Below are 22,542 nucleotides of genomic sequence, written 5' to 3'. Positions count from 1 at the left end.
CTGAATCGTTGGTGGTTTGAACCCACCAGCTGCTCCAAGGGAGACAGATGTGGCAGTCTGCTTCTGTAAAGATTACAGCCTTGGAAACCCAATAGTGTAGTTCTACTCTGCCCTGAAGTGTCCCTATGAGTTGGAATCGACTCAATAGCAACAGATTTGGATTTTGGGGGGTGGTTTATTATCAGTAAAGAGGAGGACATGTTTGGTGAAGTAGAGGGCCAATGAGGGAGTGGGAGACCCTTGGTGAGATGAATTGGCGCAGTGACCAAAACAATGGACTTGAACATGCTGGCAATTGTGAGGATGACACAGGACTGAGCAATGTTTCTTTCTATTGTACATAAGGTCTCCATAAGTTGGAGTCAACTCAATGGCAGCGAACTACAACAACTTATCCATAAGGAAAAGTATAATGAGAGGCGACTTGAGCAAGGTGCCAGGGAAAGGAAGAAAAGTACAGATTATTGAGTGCCTTCTATTCATTTGGCAGTTGATACATCCTGTTTTCATGTAATTCTCATAATAGTTGGAAAGCTTGGATTTACTAACAGAAGGGCTGTAAAAAAAATGTCCTCAAGGTTACAGAGCTAGGAAGTTGCTGGGCTGGGATTCTCACACAGGTCTGTCTGCCAGCCCACAAAGGTCTTTCCTCTTGATATCTTCTCTAGAAGAAGGATTGTGTTGAGGATAAAGAAGGAGACTGGATGGGGGTGGGGTGACAGGCTTTTCTGGTTATACTACAGGGCTTTGATCTGTTGGCTGGGAGAAAAGGCTGAGAAGATTGAGATGGATGGAGAGACTGTGGGGGTTAAGAGAAGGATGGCAAAGGAAAATTAATGAAAAGCCTCCAACCAAGAATCAGTTCAATAAAGAGTGCAGCAGCTAGCTCCCATATTGTCCTGTGCATAAGATGATTTGTACAAAGCCTCTGGTTGCCAGTTTCAGACATAGGCCACATCAGCAGGATTTTCCAAATGTGTCATTTTTTTTTTTTTAATCTAGTCAGAGTCTCTAGCAGTAAGTGGGTGAAAGTGACTGAATAAGGGGAACATGATTTGCTCTCCCTCCAATTCAGAATACGCCTACCTAAGATCAACTGCATTCTTATTTTTTATAAGTCCATATTTATGTTTTTATGAGTTCATTTTTTTAATTTGTTTTTTATAAGGCCATATTTATAAGTTAAAGAAGAGAACCTCCCTAAAGCTGTTTTTACTTTAAGCCTGGTAAAAATGTATATAATATGAATGGATTCATGGAACATCCTATTTAATTGGCCTAATATGGTGCTTAGTGGCTTTTGTTCTGTCTCCTAGTTCATTGTGTAATGCCTGACATCTTAAAAGCTTGCAAGCAGCCATCCAAGGTATAACAACTGGTGTCTATTTTCCTGGAGCAACAGAGGACAGAGAATCAGGAATAAGAGGAGGATATGGTATGCATGGCTAATTGCCTCCATGAACGACCCCCTCTTTTGCCATGAGACCAGAAGAACTGGATGGTGCCCATATACCATTACTGAATGTTTTGATCAATGATTCTATAGAAGAATCCTGATCAAAAGGGAGAAAATATGGAACAGAATTTCAGATCCTTACAGAATCCAGACTTTCTGGAGCCATGGAGGCTAGATGACCCTGGAAACTGTTGCCCTGACATAATCTTTAAATCTTAAACCTTAAATCAAAAACATCCCCTGAAGTCTTCTCTAAACCAAACAGTAGTTTAGTTTAAGTAACTAAGAATGTCTGCCTTAATCATTGTGCTTTTTTAAGAATTATCTATATGGATCAAATTTACAACAGCAACACAAAAGATTAGATAGGAAACCTAGGGGGCAGTAGTTCATGTTAATGGAGGAGGAACAATTGGGAAAAGGAGGGTGGAATGGTTGCACAACTTGAAGAATGTAATCAATGTCACTGAATTGTACATGTAGAAATTGTTGGATTGGTGTATGTTCTGCTGTGTATATTCTCAGCAGCAACAACAACAAAAATAAATTATTAAAAAAAGAGAGAAAAGTGTATGTAATATGTAGAGATTTATTTTCTCTAGAATGTTGCTATTATGTAGTTGTCAAAAATTGGAAAGGATAAGAGAAAAACACACAAGACAAAGAAACTGTTGTTGTTAAATCATTTGTATAGAAAATTTAACAGTGAGTTCTCAGCATGAAAACTGGTTGTACTGGGGTGGTTCCCCCCTCACCATGGAGGAGGCAGTATAGTGTAGCAGCGGGAGAAAGAAGTGGCAGTCTGCTTCAGTAAAGACTTACATACTTGGAAACCCTATGAGGTAGTTCCACTCAGTCCTACAAGGTTCCTATGAGTCGGAATCAACTCGATGGCAGTAGGTTTGGTATAGTGTAGCAGAGTGATAGCATAGCAATGTGTGCTATAGAATGATATTATTCTGTATAACAAAAAACCCATTGCCGTCGAGTTGATTCTGACTCATAGCTATGAGTTGTACTGTATAGTGGTTTGCAATTGGACAGATTCTGTACTGAGTTGGAATCTCTGGGTGGTGCAAATAGTTAAGCACTTGGCTACTAATCGAAAGGTTAGCAATTTAAGTTCACCCAGAGGAGCCTAAGAAGAAAGGCCTGGTCATCTACTTCCAAAAGAATCAGCCCCTGAAAACCCAATGGAGCACAGTTCTACTTTGACACACATGAGATCACCATGAGTCAGAACTGATTTTGACAGCAACTGGTTTGGTTTTGGTTTGGGTATTGAATTTGGGCTCCATTTCTCCAAGCTTTATAAACTTGGACAAGTTATTTACTCTGTCTATATTTATTTCTTCATCTGTAAAATTGGGAAGTTGCGACAATTCAGAGATACTATATATAAAATCCAGCAGAATTCCTGGATCACAGTAAATGCTTAAAAAATTAGATCTTACTGTAATAATTATTTTTATTAAGGTTAAACTTTGTATATTATATAATCAAGGGCTACAATCAGTCTATATATATTTTTAATTAAACTGAAAATTCATGAATGAATGTTGTATAACTGAGACTCCAAATATGTCACTTCCTTGAGCTCAGTTGCAAAATGTAATTATAGAATGCCTCAAATGTAGATAGTGATAGATTTTTTCTTTGATATCTAGAAGCACATAGATGCATTATTTGTATAGTTCCATTTATTTCATTATAATTTTCAATAGGTAGTAAATAAATAACACCATTTTTATTAGAGGAAAGTACATGAAAAATGAAATAAAAATAGTCATTGTATCCAAAATTGTCCCCATTAAATATTTAAGTCAGGCACAAAGTATTCTACTTAATGCATTAAGAACTCACATTCAATTTGATAAATACAACACTACTAATTGAAATGTAGGAAATCAGATTTTTTTTAAATGATTAAGAATATAGCAGTTGGTGATTACCATATTATTGGTAGTACACGATTTAAACGGGAGTTAGGAAGGGCTCAGGGGAGATTTAGAGATAGAAATGAGTCCCCAGGTGGCCTCATGTGTCAATCTCAGTGATGATTAAGCAGTGGGAATCACAAAAAACTCAGAAGCAGGCATGTGATTTGGTTATGGTGAATAATCGGTTCCAAAGCAAAATGTTGTCACAGTGAACCACACTGCCCTCCGTAACGCCCATTGAAGTCTTCACAAGCCACAGAGGTAATGTTGACGCCTTTCTTCCCTCAAAAAAAGACTAAGTTGTGGTTTACAAAAACTTCTAAGATGGAGTTTCTATACATGTATGTATGTATGTATTTGTTTATATATTTATATTCTATAAATGTCTTCATCTGTCTCATACAATTTTTAAAACATATATCCCAAAGTTATGGCTGTATCTCCCGATTTTCTTCATCGTCGACTTTCTTTGAAGGGTAGACATGCTAGGCTATTCACCGTCCACATTTCTTCGTTTGTTTCCCTTTCAATTCAGGTTCTGTTACCCTGAAACTTTATCTGCTTAAACCCACAAACCACCCTCAATCACCAAATCTAGCAGCCTCTCTCCAGTTTCCATCCTACATAAACTTGTTGTTGGTGCTTCCCTCTGTACATCGCTCACTCTTTCAATTTTTTTTTTCTCTTTGGCTTCCTTTACACCCCTGATCTAAATGATCCATGGTTCTGACTTTTCCTTAGATGTCTCTTTGATGAGTTCTCCTTTGCTTGCCTCTTGAATGTTGAGAACATGAAGGATCTATTTTCATTCTTCTCATTTAGTGATCTGACTGTGTCTCATGATGTTAGCTGTGGCATGTATGCCATGGCTTAGCTTACATCTCCATTGTTTACCTTTCACCTGTATCCTATTCTTTCAACAAATTTGACAACAGTATCTATTGACTGGAGTCCCTGGGTGGTGAAAATGGTTGAGAAGCTCAGCTGCTAACTGTAAAGTTGGAAGTTCAAGCTAACCAAGAGGTGCCTCAGAAGAAAGTCCTGGCAATCTATTTCCAAAAAGTCATCCATTGAAAACCCTATGGAGCACAGTCTACTCAGATACACATGGGGTTGCCACGAGTTGATGTCGACTCAACAGCAACTATTATCTATTAATTGCCTCTTATGTGTCAGGCATTGTTTCAGGTGAAGTGATGCAGTCATGACCCTTATGTCAGAAAATCTCATTGCCATCAGCTGATGCCAACTCATATCAACCCTATAGGACAGAGTAGAACTGCCACATAGGGTTTCCAAGGCTATAAATCTTTACAGAAACAGACAGCCACATCTTTCTCCCATGCAGTGGCTGGTGGGTTCGAACTGCCAACCTTTTGGTTAGCAGCCGGGCGCTTAAACGCTGCTCCACCAGGGCTCCTCTCATGACCCTTAGTCACCCACATACAAAAAATGACATGATAATTACCCTCAGAGAGTAGGCTCTGCTCAAACAACTAGACATTAATAAGAGAACCACATGAATAAGTATGAAATCGTATTTGTGGCAAGTGCCACAGAGGAGAGATACATGGTAGCATACCATGAACACATAAAACCTTTCAATCAGAGAAGCCAGCAAACACTTCCCCAAGAACATAACTATCAAGCGTGCAGAAGTTAATTTTTCAGCCTACTTTTTTTTCTCAGTTGTTTTGATAAACGCTCGAGGATCACTGCCTCTCCTATCTACAGAGGACCTGTGCGTTGCTGGGGGGTATATTTGCCATATCCTGATGGCTTACATGGTCAAGAGTCTTACCTTTAGATGGGCGAGGTTTGAATGTTTCCCACCCCTTTTACAAAGCATGCATCTACCTGGGATAATATGCTACATTTCAGTATTGTTTAGCACCCACAACTTGAGAATTGGGCCATATATATGTTTCTGTACTTGACACATATATATTGAAGGACATATAAAAAAGCGTCCTAATATATGGCACACATGTTCTTGAAGGATGCTTTTTGTCTAGATTAGATGTGATTATGTATCACTGAAAATATAATGGAATGGTGGTGCAGTGGTCAAGTGCTCAGCTGTTCGCCAAAAGGTCAGTGATTTGAACCCCCAGCCACCCTGTGGGAGAAAGATGTGGCAGTCTGCTTCTGTAAAGATTTACAGCCTTGGAAACCCAATGGGGCAGTTCTACTCTGTCCTATAGGGTCGCTATAAGTCAGAATCAACTCAACGGCAGTGGGTTTATAGATGGCACATATGTTGTTGAAGTACACTTTTCTTTAGACTAGATAACAATTATATACCACTGAAAATATAATGGAGTAGTGCTGAAAGTGTACTATTTTTACCCTCTTTACTACTCTATTTTTGGATAGTCCCTTATATTTTGTTTTCTAGTCTGTCCCAAAAAGGTTATATACCTCGTAATTGCTCATTCAATCTCTTGAACTCTGATCAGCACGTCTACCTAATTATGTCATCCTTTCAGTGATTTAACTGGTGAACAAAAGGTGTGGAGGCTTTTGATCAAAATGGAAATTTGGCATTCAGATACCAAAAATTGTAGCTATTTTGTGAAATACATAATAGCATCTATGACAACTATGGCAAACAATATTTCTTTATAATGGAAGACTTTGGGTAAAATTTATGAACTTAAATTAACTATAGATCTTTGAGAAAGATGGGGAAGAGTGAGAAAGAATTGCCTTTTGATAAAACTGTCAATGAAAAATTGCAACTAGTGTGTTAACTTAGCTGATGTGATTGGAGGGTAGTACCCTTTTGTATCTTTTTAAACGTGTGTGTGTATATATATATGTGCATATATATAAGTGTATATATACTTATAAATATGTAGCAATAAAATTATATCATAAGAACATTTCAGGTGATAATTCTTTACCAAATATCAATATTGAAAACCACAAGAATTTACTATGTTCCTACTATGAACAATATGGTAGGCCTCAGTATTCCAAGCACCTTTTGTTAGGAAGATCCTTATTATATGTCCCACTTTCCACAAAGAAATATTAGTCCAAAGAAAGAAAATAATCTTCACTGAGTACTATACTAAATTAGATGTTCTATCTTCTACAGTTATTTTTACAGTCTTCTTATTTACATTTTAATCAGTCAACAAGCATGTATTGAACAACCCACTTTATGTTTGATTATAGGCTAAGCATGAGCAGATTATGAGATACAATCCTTGACCCTGAGAAATTTTCCACCTGGTAGTTAAGATAAGGCTTACACCTAAGACACAATTAAAGAAAAACACATTGACTATTGATGGAAAGTCCCCTCTTGGGCCCAACCATCATACTCTAACCTTCTTTCTTTTTCTTTTTTGATTATTGACTCTAGCTCAGGGCAGAAGTTCTCAATTTTGAGCAATGAAAATATAGGAATTTAGTGTGAAAGAATATGAGCAAAAAACAATTCAACTGTGAAAATCCATATAGAGCTGAGAGGTTCCTGTAGGGAAAATAATGTTCTTCCAGCTAAATTCTGAAAGTATTCTCAGGGTAAGCTGGGCTCTTAAATCTAGAAAAGCTGTTGTTTATTTGAGTTCTTAAGTTCTTCTTTTGCCTGTGTCTACCTGTAGGCACCTGCAGTTGCAGGGGACATTTTTCAGGATTGTAATTACCTCTTTGCATCACTCAGTATGCTTTGCTACAAACTGCAATATCTGGTCATTAGCAGCCAGCATATCACTGAGCAAAAAAAATTTAATTATTGACCTTCTATCCCTAGAGACTTGTTTACATTTTGGGAATTGGGAAGGCTTAAAAATTGTGTAAATGTGTTTAAAAGAGCACAGCTGGTGGTGTGTATAAGTCACTTAATAAGCTATCAATCCTTTCACTTGTATGTTTTTGTATTTTAATGCACAGTTTTCCCCTTCTGACTTTCCAGTGAACAGGCACTCTTGAAAAGTATGGATATGTGTACCTCAAGGCTGAAAGGTGACTTGCTAATGTAGGGAAGATATGCACCTGGGGAATAAATTTAGCAACCTAAGCGCAAACCAATCATTCATGTTGTGTTGGGAGAAAAGCAGTTTATGCTCTACCCTGGTAACCATTAATAATTGAGGGGGGGAAGAAAACCCAGTAACATTCTTGCAAGCTTTTCCTTTTTAAGTCTTCATGGTATAAGGTGGGCTAGGAAACAGCAGTAATATAAACACTTTGATCTGAAATATTTACTGTATAATTTTATTATCAGGTCTCAAGGGAAAAATGTAGACTATTGCTATCTCCTATGTCCATAGAAAACTGTCTATGAAAGGCTATTAAGGGAACAGTGTATTCTGAGTACAGTGTAGTTCTATGTCGATTACTTCCACTTAACTATTTTGGCTTTTTATTAGGTTAAATCATAGGAAATTTCCATTTTTGCAGGCCAAAAACTATCAAATACTAACAATTCAGTATGAATCAACCTAACCAGGGAGTTGGGAGAGAGGTATTTTAATTTATGGAGGGTGATTGCCTCTGAGTGACCATCTCTAAGGCAGAAGTTGGTCACTAAAGCCCCATTCTCTGGACTCTGCCTCCTCTACTGGTTGCATTCAGTCTTAAAACCCTGAATTGACTTGTAATTGAATTATTGACCTAAAAATATTGTGCAGTCCATTATAACTGACTTTATCAATCCTACTAGAGAAGAGTGGACTAACTGAACTCTGAAGACTCTCTTCAGCTTTATGATTTCATGTTTGAGGGCATAGCTACTATGACTTAACAAAATCTTTTGAGAGCATGGTATAAGTATAAAAATGAATGTACCTATTCAGTTACTTTTGTTGTTGTTGTTAGATGCCGTCCAGTCGTTTCCAACTCATAGCAACCCTACGTACAAGAGAACGAAACACTGCCTGGTCCTTGCACCATCCTCACAATCATGGTTATGCTTGAGCCCATTGTTGCAGCCTCTGTGTCCATCCATCTCATTGAGGGTCTTCCTCTTTTTCACTGACCCTGTACTTTACCAAGCATGATGTCCTTCTCCAGGGACTGGTCCCTCCTGATAACGTTCAAAGTACGTGAGACGTAGTCTCACCATCTTTGCTTCTAAGGAGCATTCTGTTTGTCCTTCTTCCAAGACAGATTTGTTCATTCTTTTTGCAGTCCATGGTATATACAATATTCTTCACCAACACCACAATTCAAAGGCATCAATTCTTCTTCAGTCTTCCTTATTCATTGTCCAGCTTTTGCATGCATATGAGGCGATTAATAACACCATGGCTTGGGTCAGGTGCACCTTAGACTTCATGGTGATATCTTTGTTTTTCAACACTTTAAAGAGATCTTTTGCAACAGATTTGCCCGATGCAATGCGTCTTTTGATTTCTTGACTGCTGCTTCCATGGATGTTGATTGTGGATCCAAGTAAAATGAAATCCTTGACAGCTTCAACCTTTTCTCCGTTTATCATGATGTTGCTTATTGGTCCAGTTGTGAGGATTTTTGTTTTCTTTATGTTGAGGTGTGATCCATACTGAAGGCCGTGGTCTTTGATCTTTATCACTGTGTGTATTACAGCATCACAGCAACATGCAAGCCCCCGCAGTACGACAAACTGGCAGACACGTGGGGTATTCAGTTACTAGAAATATTCAAATTGAACAAATAATATTTTAGATCAGTCTTCAAGCAGCTTCTGAGCTTATAATGGAAAGTTGATTTTATTGTACAATGATAGAGCACCAGTACTGTGAATATTGGCATTTAGATTTACTTTACATTTTTCATGGCCTTTGAGTTCTGATGGCTTTTGCAAAGTGTTCTATTTCCACTTTCCAAGTGTTCTATTTCTATATTACTACTAATGAAAATTTAACTTATAAAATCATTGAATTTGTGGATAATTGAGGGGATTGTAAATGGTAAATAAACCAGAGAATATGAAACTTTACTTACAAAATGAGAAAATATCTGCTCCTGAAAGTAGACGTTGGCATAGACTCTAAGATCTGAACCAAAATTATGTAGTTTATCTGTATTGCAAAGCTACAAGCATAAGATAGTGTTTTTGTTAGGAATGAAGATACACTGATATCCTTTTAGGAAACATGGGAATTGTCTTTCTTTTTTCCAAATTTTCATTAGAACAATGAAGGTTAACAAAATAAAATATAAGAGTAAGACAAGTATTTTCAACTTGCAATTTAATATGTACTAAAGTGACAAACCATTTTATAGCCTTATTTACCCACTACGGTTGAGTTGATTCCAACTTGGAGCAACCCCATAGGATTTCCAAGGCAGTAAATCTCTATGGAAGCAGACTGCCACATCTTTCTCCCGAGGAGCCGCTTTCAGTTAGCAATCGATTGCTTTAACCACTGCACCACGAGGACTCCTTATTTATTTAGATCCACTATTATATTTTTTCAAATAGTATTTCTTTACTTATATTACAGTGTTTGAAAAAAACTTCATAATTAAAAAAAATATAAAATCACACCAAAGTATATATTAGAAGAATGTCTTTGAAAACTCTATTGTAAATTGAAACTAAAGCAGTTATTTTTGCTCTTTAGGCTTTGCAAGCTTAAATTACCCCCTAATAGACACTAGACATTTTCATTAAATTTAAATTGGCTAAATGGAAGGAGGAGCCTGGGTGGCATCAGTGGTTAAGAGTTCGAATCCACCAGCTGCCTCTTAGAAACCCTATGTGACAGTTTACCTCTGTCCTATAGGGTCGCTATGAGTTGGAATCGACTTGACGGCAATGTTGTTTTTTTTTTTTAAATGGAAAGAAGTTTAGAAAAAGTCTTGCAACTGTCAAATTTCAAATATTTTCTACTACCTTCATTCTGAAGATTTGAAAGATACTGTTTTTTTAGGAAGTTAGTCACTAGGTTAATGGTACGGAAAATAGTTAACGTCTTTTCAAATAACCTTATTATGACTAGCACTAATTTTCATTATAAACAATTTACAATGTTAAAGTAAATCTGTATCAAAATAATTTAGTATTTAATATATATATTTTTTAAAATACAAATTTGTTATGACTCCTTAGTATACACATACATCATTATTTATAATCAAACACAATAAAAAAAATTTAAAAAATCAAATGTAATGCCATTTAAAATGAACATGGGACAAGGAAGAGCCCTCAGAGGCTCATTTTAAATATTATTAATAATTCATTATAACCAATCTTTACTGAGTACCTACAGAGAATACTCAATTGGCTAGTTTCTTCACAGTGATCTGCAAAATACATGAATAAGACACAGCCCTTGCCGTTGAGGTGATTAACAGTCTAGAAGTTGTGATCAGCCTAACTTTTCTTTTTAAATCAACTTTTTAGGAGTATAATTTACATATAATAAAATACTTCCTTTTAAGTGTACAGTTTGATGAGTTTTGACAAATATATATACCTTCGTAACCATCACCCTCAGACAAAATATGGGATACATCCTTTACTCCAGAAATTTCCCTTTTGACACTTATTACTATATCAGCTGTGGACCCAGGCAACTACTGTTTGGATTTTTTCCCCACCATTGGTTAGTTTTGCCTGTTCTAGAACTTTATATAAATTAAAACATAGAGTTATTAGGAGACAATTCTCTGTGAACCTTTCCTGATTTTGCACATCTTGGAAGCAAAAGCACTGACTTGTCTTTGTTCAGGACCACTTTTCCAAGGATGTTTGTATAGTGAACATCCTTGGAAGCTGGAGATAATATGTTCACCTTGAGCAAAAGGCAGGGCTGTTACTGTTTAGTATATAAAAGATAGTGTCTCCCTCTGGATTAAAGGTCAGTGAGGCTAACTGCCCATTATAATTGATTCAGGTTCCCTAAGCTCTATGTTCCTCTCCTGTTACACAACCTGCTGTGTGTACAGATGTGATACTGTGGCCACTCTTATTGCTGTGAGTAATAATGTCCTCTATCTCTGACCAGGAGTCTCATATCTTCTGCTAGCATCTATGGAACATATTAGCTTGCACATTGAGTAAAATCTTAGACCCTTCACAGTTCTTGACAATAGAATGTATTCTTTTGTGTCTGGTGTCTTAGATTAGCATACTGTTTTTGAGAATCATCCATATTGTCGCACAAATTAATAAGTAGTTCCTTGGGTGGTGCAAACAGCTAAACACTCAGCTACTAACTCCAAAATTGGTGGTTCACATCCACCCAGAGGTGCCTTGGAAGAAAGGCCTGGCAGTCTTCTTCCGAAAGATCGCATTGAAAACCATATGGTGCACAATTTTACTCTAAAACACATGGGGTCACCATGAGTCAGAATGGACTCAACAGCAACTACTTTTTTTTTTCTTTTTTTTGCTGAATTGCATTAATTGTATGGTTATGTCACTACTGGTTTATCTGTTTACTTGTTGATGAGCATTTGGGTTGGTAACAGTCTAGAAGTCAAAATTAGCACATTTTCTAAGTAATACTTATTATAGCATATATTTACTGATAGGGATATTGAAAAAATGCTATAAGAATACAGGAGAAAATGTGATTAATTATGCAGAAAAAAAACCAGAACAGGTGGATTGACATTTGGGCTAGACCCTGGAGAATGTGTCTCCATTCTCCTTGAGAGAATAGAAGGCCTGGCCTAGTATCCTTTTAGAAAGAAACCAGAGGTCTACTCAAATTTCTAGACTTGGAGTTTTATATATCTACTTTTATGCATAAGAATTTAAAAATATCTCTTCTCTTTCTAGAAGTTTTAAGACAGCTTTGCTTCATGTGGCAGCAAGAGGGGTGGCCCTTCTGTAATCTAAGCATGTTCAAATTTTATTTAACTCTTAGTTCAGGTCGTCAGCTTGAGTCAGCTTCAAAGTTTTGAGGGGCTGGTGGGGTGTGGTCCACCCTCCCCTATGCTTAATAAATGAATAATAATAATTTAATTAATATGGGTAATTTACATTTTCCAATCTTATATAGAGTGTAAATGAAAGTCTGTTTAGGAAATGTTGCTATTTTTATTGATCTACAACTTGCAACCAAAGTCAGTGTACTTGTTTGGCAACTTTAGAGCACATTTTTGTGAATCGCTGGTCTTCCCCCAAACCGACAGCAGCCCTGTGGCCTTTTCGATGTAGAAACCCTCAGCAGCGACTGCCCAGCCCATACTCCAGGTTCCATGTTCTTAGTTTTCCTGCCACAGGAAAGCCTTGTTCCAGAGGACTTTGTTGATAACAGGAGATCTATTTCTATACATTTTGATTAATCATAATTCTTGAATCTTTTTCTTTCATAATATTTATTCTTTTCAGGTAAAATCTTTGAAGAATAAAATGATCTCCTTTAGAGACACTTGTTTGGGGCCTACTACATATCCAGTATTAAGAGGTCCCTCAAAGAAGTAAATAACTTGAAATAATTTTATAAATGTGTTAAAGAGATAAAAGTAGCATCTGTGAAATAATCAAAGGCTGAGCTGTGTTGCTGACAGTCAATACATGTATTAACTGGTAATTGAGAGGCAGTATAGATAATGGTTGAGTGTAGAACCTGGAACAAAACTGCTTGGTTTAAATTCTGGCCCTATTACTTATTAGCTGTGTGAACTTGCAAGAGTTATTTGTCTGCGTTGGGCCTTCTGAACAATTGGGCTGACAGCAAGAGCATCTACTTCACATGGGTATTGTGAGGTTATGTCAGTTAAATGTATTTAAAAAAAGACACGACTTTTGCTGAACATAGTAAGTAATACACGGTAAGCAATATATAAGCTGTTGCTGCTGCGGTTGTTATTTTGGTTGTAGTAAGTTCCAGAAACAGAGTTCCTGGGTGGTGCAAAAAGTTGAGTATTTGACCGCTAACTGAAAATTGAAGGTTCTTGAAAACCCTATACCTCAGTTCTACTCTGCACACCTGCGGTCACCATGAGTCAGAATCCACTCTGCAGCAACTGCTTTAGTTTTGGTTTGGTTTAAATTCCAAGAAACAAGGGGTGAGAATGAGCACTGCATATTTGGGTCAAATTGAGTAGACAGACATGGAGCGCTCCTGCATAGGCTACTTGTTGGGGAGTAATGAATAGTAAATTGGAAAGGTAGACCGGGCTAGATTATGACATCTTGAAAATGAGGCTAAGTTTAACATGATTTACTGTGTAGCTGGCAGCTATTGAAGGTTCTGAACTAAATAAAATACATGCTTGAGGATTATCAGTCTACAGCAGCACCAAGAAGTGGGCCCTTAGAATCTGTGGAATTGGGGAGTAGAATGAAATCATCATCTAGATATAAGGCAAAGATGTGTCAGGGAGAGGAGGCCACAGCTGGCTGGGATAGAGGAACGGACAGGACAGAAAAAAGGAATGTTTTAGTCATGGGAGCAGAAAGAGTATATCAACTGTTAGTATAGGTGGGAGAGGGAAAATAATGATTGAATCTGGTTATTTGGTGTTCTATTAAAAAAAAAAAAAAACTCCCGGTAACTGATCTTATAATATTACAAGATTCTAAATGGCCTCTGGGTATCAAAGCAAGGCTGAACTATGTTTGTTATAGTTTTGATGGTAAGAATGATTATTTTTCTAATTAATTGGAAACTGACCATCCGTAATTGTTAGGTAAAACAACTTTAAAGACTAAATTTCATATTGTTACGTTTCATAACCAAATTGTAGAGCAGTATGTTTTCTAAAACTCTTAAAATGTTTTCTTTTTCTTTTCACTGTGAGGTTGTAATTTAAGTTGTGCTAGTACTTTCATTTTTATAAGTGACCCATCAGTGAATGGCTCCATTTCATGTTTAGATTCTTGAAATCCTAAAGCAGCTGCGTGAAAAGTAAATATTGACAGAATATTTCTCCAGTGATGTGTTAATTTTGTCTGAAACATTTTTATAACAATTTAAGCTATAATGTAGTAAATATCTAAGTGCCTATTCTTTGGCCCATTATTACTTTATTCATTTATTTTTCTGGAAATCCCAGTATGTATAGGGTGGTGGTTTGTATAAGTATGAAGCAGTGTAGTTCAGTGAGGAAAAAACAAAACAAAACTTCAGACTCCAAAGTCAAAAAATGTACATTCACATCCCTGCTCAGATACTCACTAGGTTTATGACATGAGCAGGTCACTTTAACCTCTTGGATTATATATACAAGAGGGACTTCAGCTCTACTTTTCAAGGGTTTTGTCAGGATTATATGGGATTGATGAGCAGCCCTATATATGAAGATTGGTGGCTATTGTTATTTTTCTCAAGGCAATGTGTCAGACATGTTAAAATATAAATGGTTTTCAGTTCTTACTGTTGTCATAACTCCCTACATTTCATCTCTCCCAGAAAATTCCATTGCCATTTAAAAGTACCCTTGCTTAGTTGTCCAATTTTTTTTTTCAAGCTGAGCTTGGGGTTTGCATAAGTAATTCCCCAGCATCTAGGGAGGCCTAAATGAGCTAAACATGTAACTACTGATATTGGCACCCAGAGGGAGCGAACATGTGTTAGTCATGCTATAATGAAATTCTAAGTACTTACAACTTCGTGCTTTTCCAACACAGTACTCTACTTTCTTTCTGAAGGCAAAAGATAATTTGTCACTTTCACTGCTAATTTTCTGTTCATAAAGAACCAAAAGTATAAGAAGCTAATTTTTTTTTCCCCAGAGCAGAGCATAACGAGTGTGCTGCAGCGAGCTGGCTTTGTTGGCTGGCCTCTGCAGAGCAAAAGCAAACAGCAGCTTCTGAGCTCTTCCACCTGACTGCTTCCAAGCTGCTGAAGGGGAAAGATCAGCAAGTCAATGTGGCGAAAATTTTGAATGAAAACGTCTGTTGTCTTACAGTTTTAAAAATAAAAACTCAAAATGAGATGAACGGACAAAATATCGAGATAATAAATATTAGTGATAGACCTGGCACATGAGAGTATGTATATACAACATGTCTCTCTCTATATATATATGTCAGAATATAGGTACTAGATTTTGGTATAAAGAATAAATTGATATTTTATTAAAAAATAGAGTTTTATAACTCAGATCACTTTTTCTCATGGAATTTTTCAGTGCACGTAGCTATTCTATGCTAGAGTTTTTTTATGCAACATTCAAGAGGCAAGGTAGAGTTTGAGTTGAGAACACAGTCTCTGTAGCCACACTACCTAGGTCCTAACGCGTGGTTATTTTGAAACAGCCGCTTATTAGCAGTAGGAATGTAAGTAACTTACTAACCTTTCTGTACTTTAGTTTTTCCTTTCGTAAAGTAGAAATAACAGTAGTACTTACTTCGTAGAGTGGTTCTGAGGATTAAATGAGCATATATACATATATACACACATATATACATATACATGTATATGTATGTTGTTAGGTGCCATCAAGTTGGTTCCGACTCATGTATGTATATGTGTTTCTGTGTACGTGTAACATGTGTATATCACTTAGAACAGTGAGCATATTGTATATATAACAGAATAGTGAGCATATTGTAAACACTGTTATTTATTAAATAAGTAAAAATCATATTTTTGACTAAAAGGGAACATCACATGCAAATTTCTAGTGGTAATCACCGTTTTTTTTTGGTCTGTTTTTTAAATAGCCTTCTAAATTAAGGCACGGCATTTTCTTAGAAAATGAAAAGAGAAGATCCTAAGTTGGCATAGCAGTTCAATAAAGAGCATTGGGAATAGAATGAGAGTTCTATTCTACTTCATTTTACCTCTACAAGTCTTAATCCTGACTGAACTAAAAAATGTATCCTACTAATCATGTAACAAAGGAGCCTTGGTGGCACAGTGGTTAAGTGCTCAGCTGCTAACCGAAAGGTTGATGGTTCGAACCCACCAGCCGCTCCTAGGGAGAAAGATGTGGCAGTCTGCTTCTGTAAAGATTTACAGCCTTGGAAACCCTATAGAGAAGTTCTGCTCTTGTCCTATAGGGTCACTATGAATTGGAATTTGACTTGATGGCAGTGGGTTTGGTTTTTGGTTTTGAATCATGTAACATCTAGAAGTACAATGCTGTTAAAAGATAATTTCTTGTAATCCCTATGTTTTAGAAGTAATAGAAATCTTAGATATCAAATAGTTTATTCAACCTCTTTATTTTGGGGCTCAGAGAACCAGCACCACAAAAATTAAATGACTTTCTCAAAGTCAGGTTAATTCCTAGTTAATTCTGAGGCCATATTTGTAAACTGCTAGAGTAGTACCCTTTCTGTTAAGGAGCCCTGGTGGTGCAATGGTTAAGTGCTTGGCTGCTAACTGAAAGGTTGGTGATTTGAACCCACCCCAGCAGCTCCCTGGGAGAAAAGACCTGGCAATCTGCTCCTGTAAAGATTACAGCCTAGAAAACCCTATAGGGCAGTTCTACTCTGTTATATATGTTCGCTATGAGTCATAATCGACCCAATGGCACAACAACAGTACCTTTTCTATTACAGTAGAATTATTTGAAATCCATGCTGGTGGTCCAGTGAAGAACATTATTTGTATCTCCCTTATATCTGCTTACAGTAAGCCACATGTGTTGTTAACTGAAACATTATATATATATATACTTTCACACTTACAGGTAAATTGCAAGAATAGTACTAGAAACTGCTGAACAACCTTCACACAGATTCACTGATTGTTTACATTCTGTTCCATATGCTTTATCATTCTGTCTATATCTGTTTGTCTGATTTTTTTCTGAATTATTTAGAATTAGTTGGATACATCACGTCCTTTTACCCATAAATACTTAAGTGTGTATTTCCTAAGAACAAGGAGAGTGTCTTATATAACCACAGTTATCAAATGATCAAAATCAGAAAATTTAACATTGACACAATAATATTATCGAATCCACAGTTTATATTAAAGTTTTATCAATTTTCCCAATGATATCCTCTCTCTCTCTTTTTTTCCAGTTCAGGATCCAAGCCAGAATGGAGCATGTGTTTAGTTGTCATTTATGTGTAGTGTACTTTCATCTGAAACAGTTCCTCATCTTCCTTTGTCTTTCTTGGCCTGGAAATTTTTGAAAACTACAGGCAAGTTATTTTGTAGATTGTACCTTGTGGGGTAAAGGACCTAGTTTTACCCTAAGTAACGTTGCCTTTGTCCTTGGCTCGGGGAAATAACCTTTAGAATAATTGAGGTGCATTGGTCTGGGATTTTCAGACCACACCTGAGGATTTGTGCTGGTAAGTGGGGACTGGCCAGACCAGAAAAGACTCACCTGGGAGGCTTTTAGACTTAAGAGGCATGATTTCACCTATCAAGCAGGACTGGCCAATAAAAGCCCGGAACAGGAAGTCTCAGAGAGCTTCCTGGTTGGTGAGAACATCTGCTCTCTGGAGGGTAGTGTGTCCATTGGAGCATGAAAGCTCTGCATCAGGAACCCTCCCAGACCTCACCCTGTGTGCCTGTTTGCAACCTTTTTGGTTATAACAAATCTGGTATATAGTATAAAAAAACCTGTTGCCGTCGAGTTGATTCGATTCCGACTCATAGCGACCATACAGGACAGGGTAGAACTGCCCCGTAGGGTTTCCAAGGGGCAGCTGGTGGATTCAAACTCCCAACATTTTGGTTAGCAGCCGAGCTCTTAACCGCTGTGCCACCAGGGCCCCAGGTATACTCTGTGAATTCTGTGAGTTGTGCCAGTGAATTATTGAACCTAAAGGGACAGTAGGAGCTAGCAGGTAAGAAATTAAGGGTGTCATGTGGACTCTTGGGCCTGCGGCTGACATCTGCCTATTTGGCAATCTAAAGGATGATGTCCTTTTAACTTATGATTTCTGACCTATCATGGGGCTGCTAGGGTTAATGAAAGAGAAAGACAGAGAGAGAACTGCAGGGGTGGCTGGTGATGAGGATGGAGCAGTGAGAATGTGAAGCCTGGAATTTGGGGATTGGATTCATGCTGGTCCTTACCATGCAAACCTCAATTTGGGTTTGTCTAATGTTTCCTCGTGATTAGATTCAGGTTATGTGATTTTGGCAGAAATATCACAGAAGTCATATTATGTCTTTTTCAACATATCATGTCAGGAGATATGTGATGATGGTTTATTCCAATATTTATGATGTAAACTTTGCTCACAAGGAGTCTGCCTGGTTTCTCCACAATAAAGTTCCTATTTTCCTCTTTGTAAATAATGAGTAATTTGTGGGGAGATACTTTGAGATTTTGTAAATATCTCATTCCTCATCAAACTTATACCTACTAGTTTTTACATACATTAGTGAAGTCTATAATTCAGTTATCCCTTCCATATTTATTGGTATTCTACTGAAAGGAAGAGCTTTCTCATGTCTCTCTTCCTTCCTTTCTCTCTCTCTCTTCTGTTATATCAGTAAGACCTACAAATTCTTGTTTTATTCTTTGAGTATGATCCATAGCAATTACTATTTATTCAGATGTTCACATTGCCCCAGATTTGGCCCATGAAAGCCACACTAAGCTAGCGCCTATGTCCTTTTGACACTCCCTATATTCTTTGAATACTTCCTTACTTTCAGGTACGTGTTGTTCTAGAATCGTTTTGGACTTACCCTGCTCTAGCCCTGGGATCTAACTTTTATCCAAGTGGCCCTAATTCCTTTTAGAAGTGAATGGCATTTATAAGTCCAAATCTGGATGCTAGGTGTACTCATTGCTCTTAGTGTGTTATTACTTTTAGGTCCTCTCAAGGAACAGCATTGGTAAACATATGTCTAAATTTATTTCTGTATCTACTTATTCATTAAACACCATAAGTTTAGACTGATATTTCCAATTCCACAGGATACCTTCTAGTATTTCCCCTTTCTATATATGTAAATTCCTTTCCAACAGTCGAAACCTGGATTCCTACTATACTGAATATATATACTCATTTGCTCAGCCTAGAATATATATAGAAGGTAATTTCAGAATTGGTATCCCATATCCAGGTTATAAAGAAAATCTACTAACAAGAATTTAAAAATTTTTTCGAGTTTTTTAAATGAAATGTATATACAAGTCTTAAGTTACAAGTCTACACTCATGTAACTCATGTCTCTATCAAGACATGACATTCCTATCATCTTAGAAAGTTACCTTGTGCCCCTTTCTAGTCAATCCACTCTCTCAAGAGTAATCACTTTTCTAATTTTTATGACCATAGATTCATTTTGCCTCTCCTAGAATGTCATATAAATAGGATAATGGAGTGTATACTCTTTTGTATCTAGCTTTTTTCACTCATTATATGACTGTGGGTTTCATCATTGTTGTTATGTATATCTCTAAGTTTGTTTCCTTTTATTGCTGAGGAGTATCCCACTGTATGATTCTATCACAATTTATCAATATACACGTTGATGGGCATTATTAGGGTTATTTGCAATTTGGGACTAATATAAGTAAAACTACTTTGAACATTTTTATATAAATTTTTTGTGGACATGTGGACTCCATTTCTCTTGGTTAAATGGCTAGAAGTGGAATTTCTTAGTTATGGGTAGGGGTATGTTTTGCAGACAGCTTCACTCTGTGTGGGAGGGAGGATGACTGCTGTCAGCCCCCCATGCTCATCCTTCCAGTGTCTCTATGTCAGTCTAAGGATGGACTTCATTTGACACTGCTTAGGTCACATCCATTTCCTGGGCCAGTCATTATTGCTAGGGAGCTCAGGTCCTATGAGTAATAAGTTCATCCCCATCCATATAGCAGTGGGGTTGTGGAGTAGGGTGGTGGTACTCACTAGAACAACGTGGTATGAGGGGGAGGGGGTTATTCAAAGCTAGGCTCATGAATATTCCAAATAAATATGCCCTACCACAACTTTCTATTTTTAAAAATGATTTTTAATATATTGGATTTGTCTTTCACCAAACTGCCGATTAAATTTATTCAGGTGAAACTTTGCAGTAAATATAGGTTGCAATTCAGTTTATCAAAAAGTGAAGTGTGAATTAAGTAGATAATTTGAAGAAGTAAAATGTGTTCAATTTACATGAGGTATATAAGACAGGAAAGAAAGAAAAGACCAAAATGGATGCTGGAAGAGACTGAAACTGGCTCTTTCAGTTAGCTAAAGCAAAAGGAAGAAATGATGAAGTAAAAGAACTGAACAGAATATTTCAAAGGGAGGCTCGAGAAGACAAGTAAAGTATTGTAATGACAAGTGCAAAGAGATGGAGATAGAAAACCGAAAGGGAAGAACATGTTCGGCATTTCTCAGGCAGAAAGAACTGAAGAAAAAATTCAAGCCTTGAGTTCCAGTAGTGAAGGATTCTACGGGGAAAATATTAAACTGCTCAGGAAGCGTCAAAAAAAGACGGTAGGAATACACAGAGTCATTATACCAAAAAGAATTGATTGACGTTCAACCATTTCAGGAGGTAGAATATGATCAGGAACTGATGGAACTGAAGGAAGAAGTCCAAGCTGTGCTGAGGGCATTGGCAAAAAACAAGGCTCCAGGAATTGACAGAATATCAATCAAGAAGCTTCAACAAATGGATGCAATTCTGGAAGTGCTCACTTGTCTATGCCAAGAAATTTGGAAGACAGCTACCTGGCCAACTGACTGGAAGAGATCTATATTTATGCCTATTCCCAAGAAAGATGATCAAACTGAATGTGGAAATTATCGAACAATATCATTAATATCACATGCAAGTAAAATTTTGTGGAAGATCATTCAAAAGCGACTGCAGCAGTATATTGATAGGGAACTACCAGAAATTCAAACTGGATTCAGAAGAGGATGTGGAACCAGGAATGTCATTGCTGATGTCAGATGGATCCTGGCTGAAAGCAGAGAATACCAGAAAGATGTTTACCTGTGTTTTATTGACTATGCAAAAGTATTTGACTGTGTGGATTATAACAAACTATGGATAACATTGCGAAGAATGAGAATTCCAGGACACTTAATTGTGCTCATGAGGAACCTGTACACAGGTCAAGAGGCAGTCGTTCCAGCATAACGAGGGGATGCTGTGTGGTTTAAAGCCAGGAAAGGTGTGTGTCAGGGTTGTATTATTTCACCATACCTATTCACTCATATGCTGAGCAAATAATCCGAGAAGCTGGATTTATGAAGAAGAATGGGGCATCAGGATTGGAGGAAGACTCATTAACAACCTGTGTTATGCAGATGACACAACCTTGCTTGCCGAAAGTGAAGAGGACTTGAAACACTTACTGATAAAGATCAAAGACCACAGCCTTCAGTATTTCATTCTGTTCTGCTTGGATTGCCGTAAGTCCGACCTGCTTAAGGGCAGCTAACAACAACAACAACATAACCCCAGGATTTAAGTTTGGGAATTGGTATTTTCAGGACAGGCACTATTTGATAGCTAATAGTCACTCATTAATATGAATTGAATAATTAATTGATCTCAAGCAGATGAGACAAACTTGCTTACTGAAAGCAAAGAGGATTTGAAGCACTTACTGATGAAGATAAAAGACCACAGCCTTCAGTACAGATTGCACCTCAACATAAAGAAAACAAAAATCATCACAAATGGACAAATAAGCAGCATCATAATAAATGAAGAAAAGATTGAAGTTATCAAGGATTTCATTTTACTTGGATCAACAATCAACACCCATGGATGCAGCAGTCAAGAAATCAAAAGATGCATTGCATTGGGCAAATCTGCTGCAAAAGACCTCTTTAAAGTGTTGAAAAGTAATGATGTCACCTTGAAGACTAAGATCCGCCTGATCCAAGCCATGGTGTTTTCAATTGCCCAACATGCATGCGAAAGCTGGACAATGAATAAGGAAAAGTGAAGAACTGATGCCTTTGAATTGTGGTGTTTGGGAAGAATAGTGAATCTACGATGGACTGTCAAAAGAACAAACAAATCTGTCTTGGAAGAAGTACAAACAGAATGTTCCTTAGAAGCAAGGATGGTGAGACTATGTCTTACATACTTCGGACATGTTATCAGGAGGGACCTGTCCCTGGAGAAGGACATTATGCTTGGTAAAGTAAAGCGTCACCGAAAAAGAGGAAGACCTTCAATGAGATAGACTGACACAGTGGCTGCAACAATGGACTCAAGCACAGTAATGATTGTGAGGATGGCGCAGGACCAGGCAGTGTTTTGTTCTGTTGTGCATAGGGTCGCTTTGAGTCAGAATCGACTCAACAGTACCTAACAACAACACAACGAATACACACACACACACACACATCCCGTT

General features: G+C 37.3%; 1 protein-coding gene across 5 annotated transcripts in view; it reads left to right on the top strand.

Annotated features, from left to right (window-relative positions):
- LOC105756932 (rho GTPase-activating protein 24-like) overlaps positions 1–22,542 on the top strand; it is a 382,387-nt gene that overhangs the window by 68,236 nt on the left and 291,609 nt on the right. For 4 of the 5 annotated variants that reach the window (XM_023724703.1, XM_023724704.1, XM_023724709.1 and 1 more), the window contains exon 1: positions 17,275–17,398. The exons of the other annotated variant lie outside the window; for it this stretch is intronic. In XM_023724703.1, the coding sequence (XP_023580471.1) occupies positions 17,320–17,398 (79 nt within the window). In that variant the 5' untranslated portion in view covers positions 17,275–17,319. Of the gene's footprint in view, positions 1–17,274; positions 17,399–22,542 lie in introns of those variants that run through there. 5 annotated transcript variants of the gene reach the window in all.

This window comes from Trichechus manatus, unplaced genomic scaffold (assembly GCF_000243295.1).
Source record: "Trichechus manatus latirostris isolate Lorelei unplaced genomic scaffold, TriManLat1.0 scaffold00257, whole genome shotgun sequence".
NCBI lineage: Eukaryota > Metazoa > Chordata > Mammalia > Sirenia > Trichechidae > Trichechus > Trichechus manatus.
Note: the sequence above shows the minus strand (reverse complement) of the source record. Positions and strands in the feature narration are given on the sequence as shown.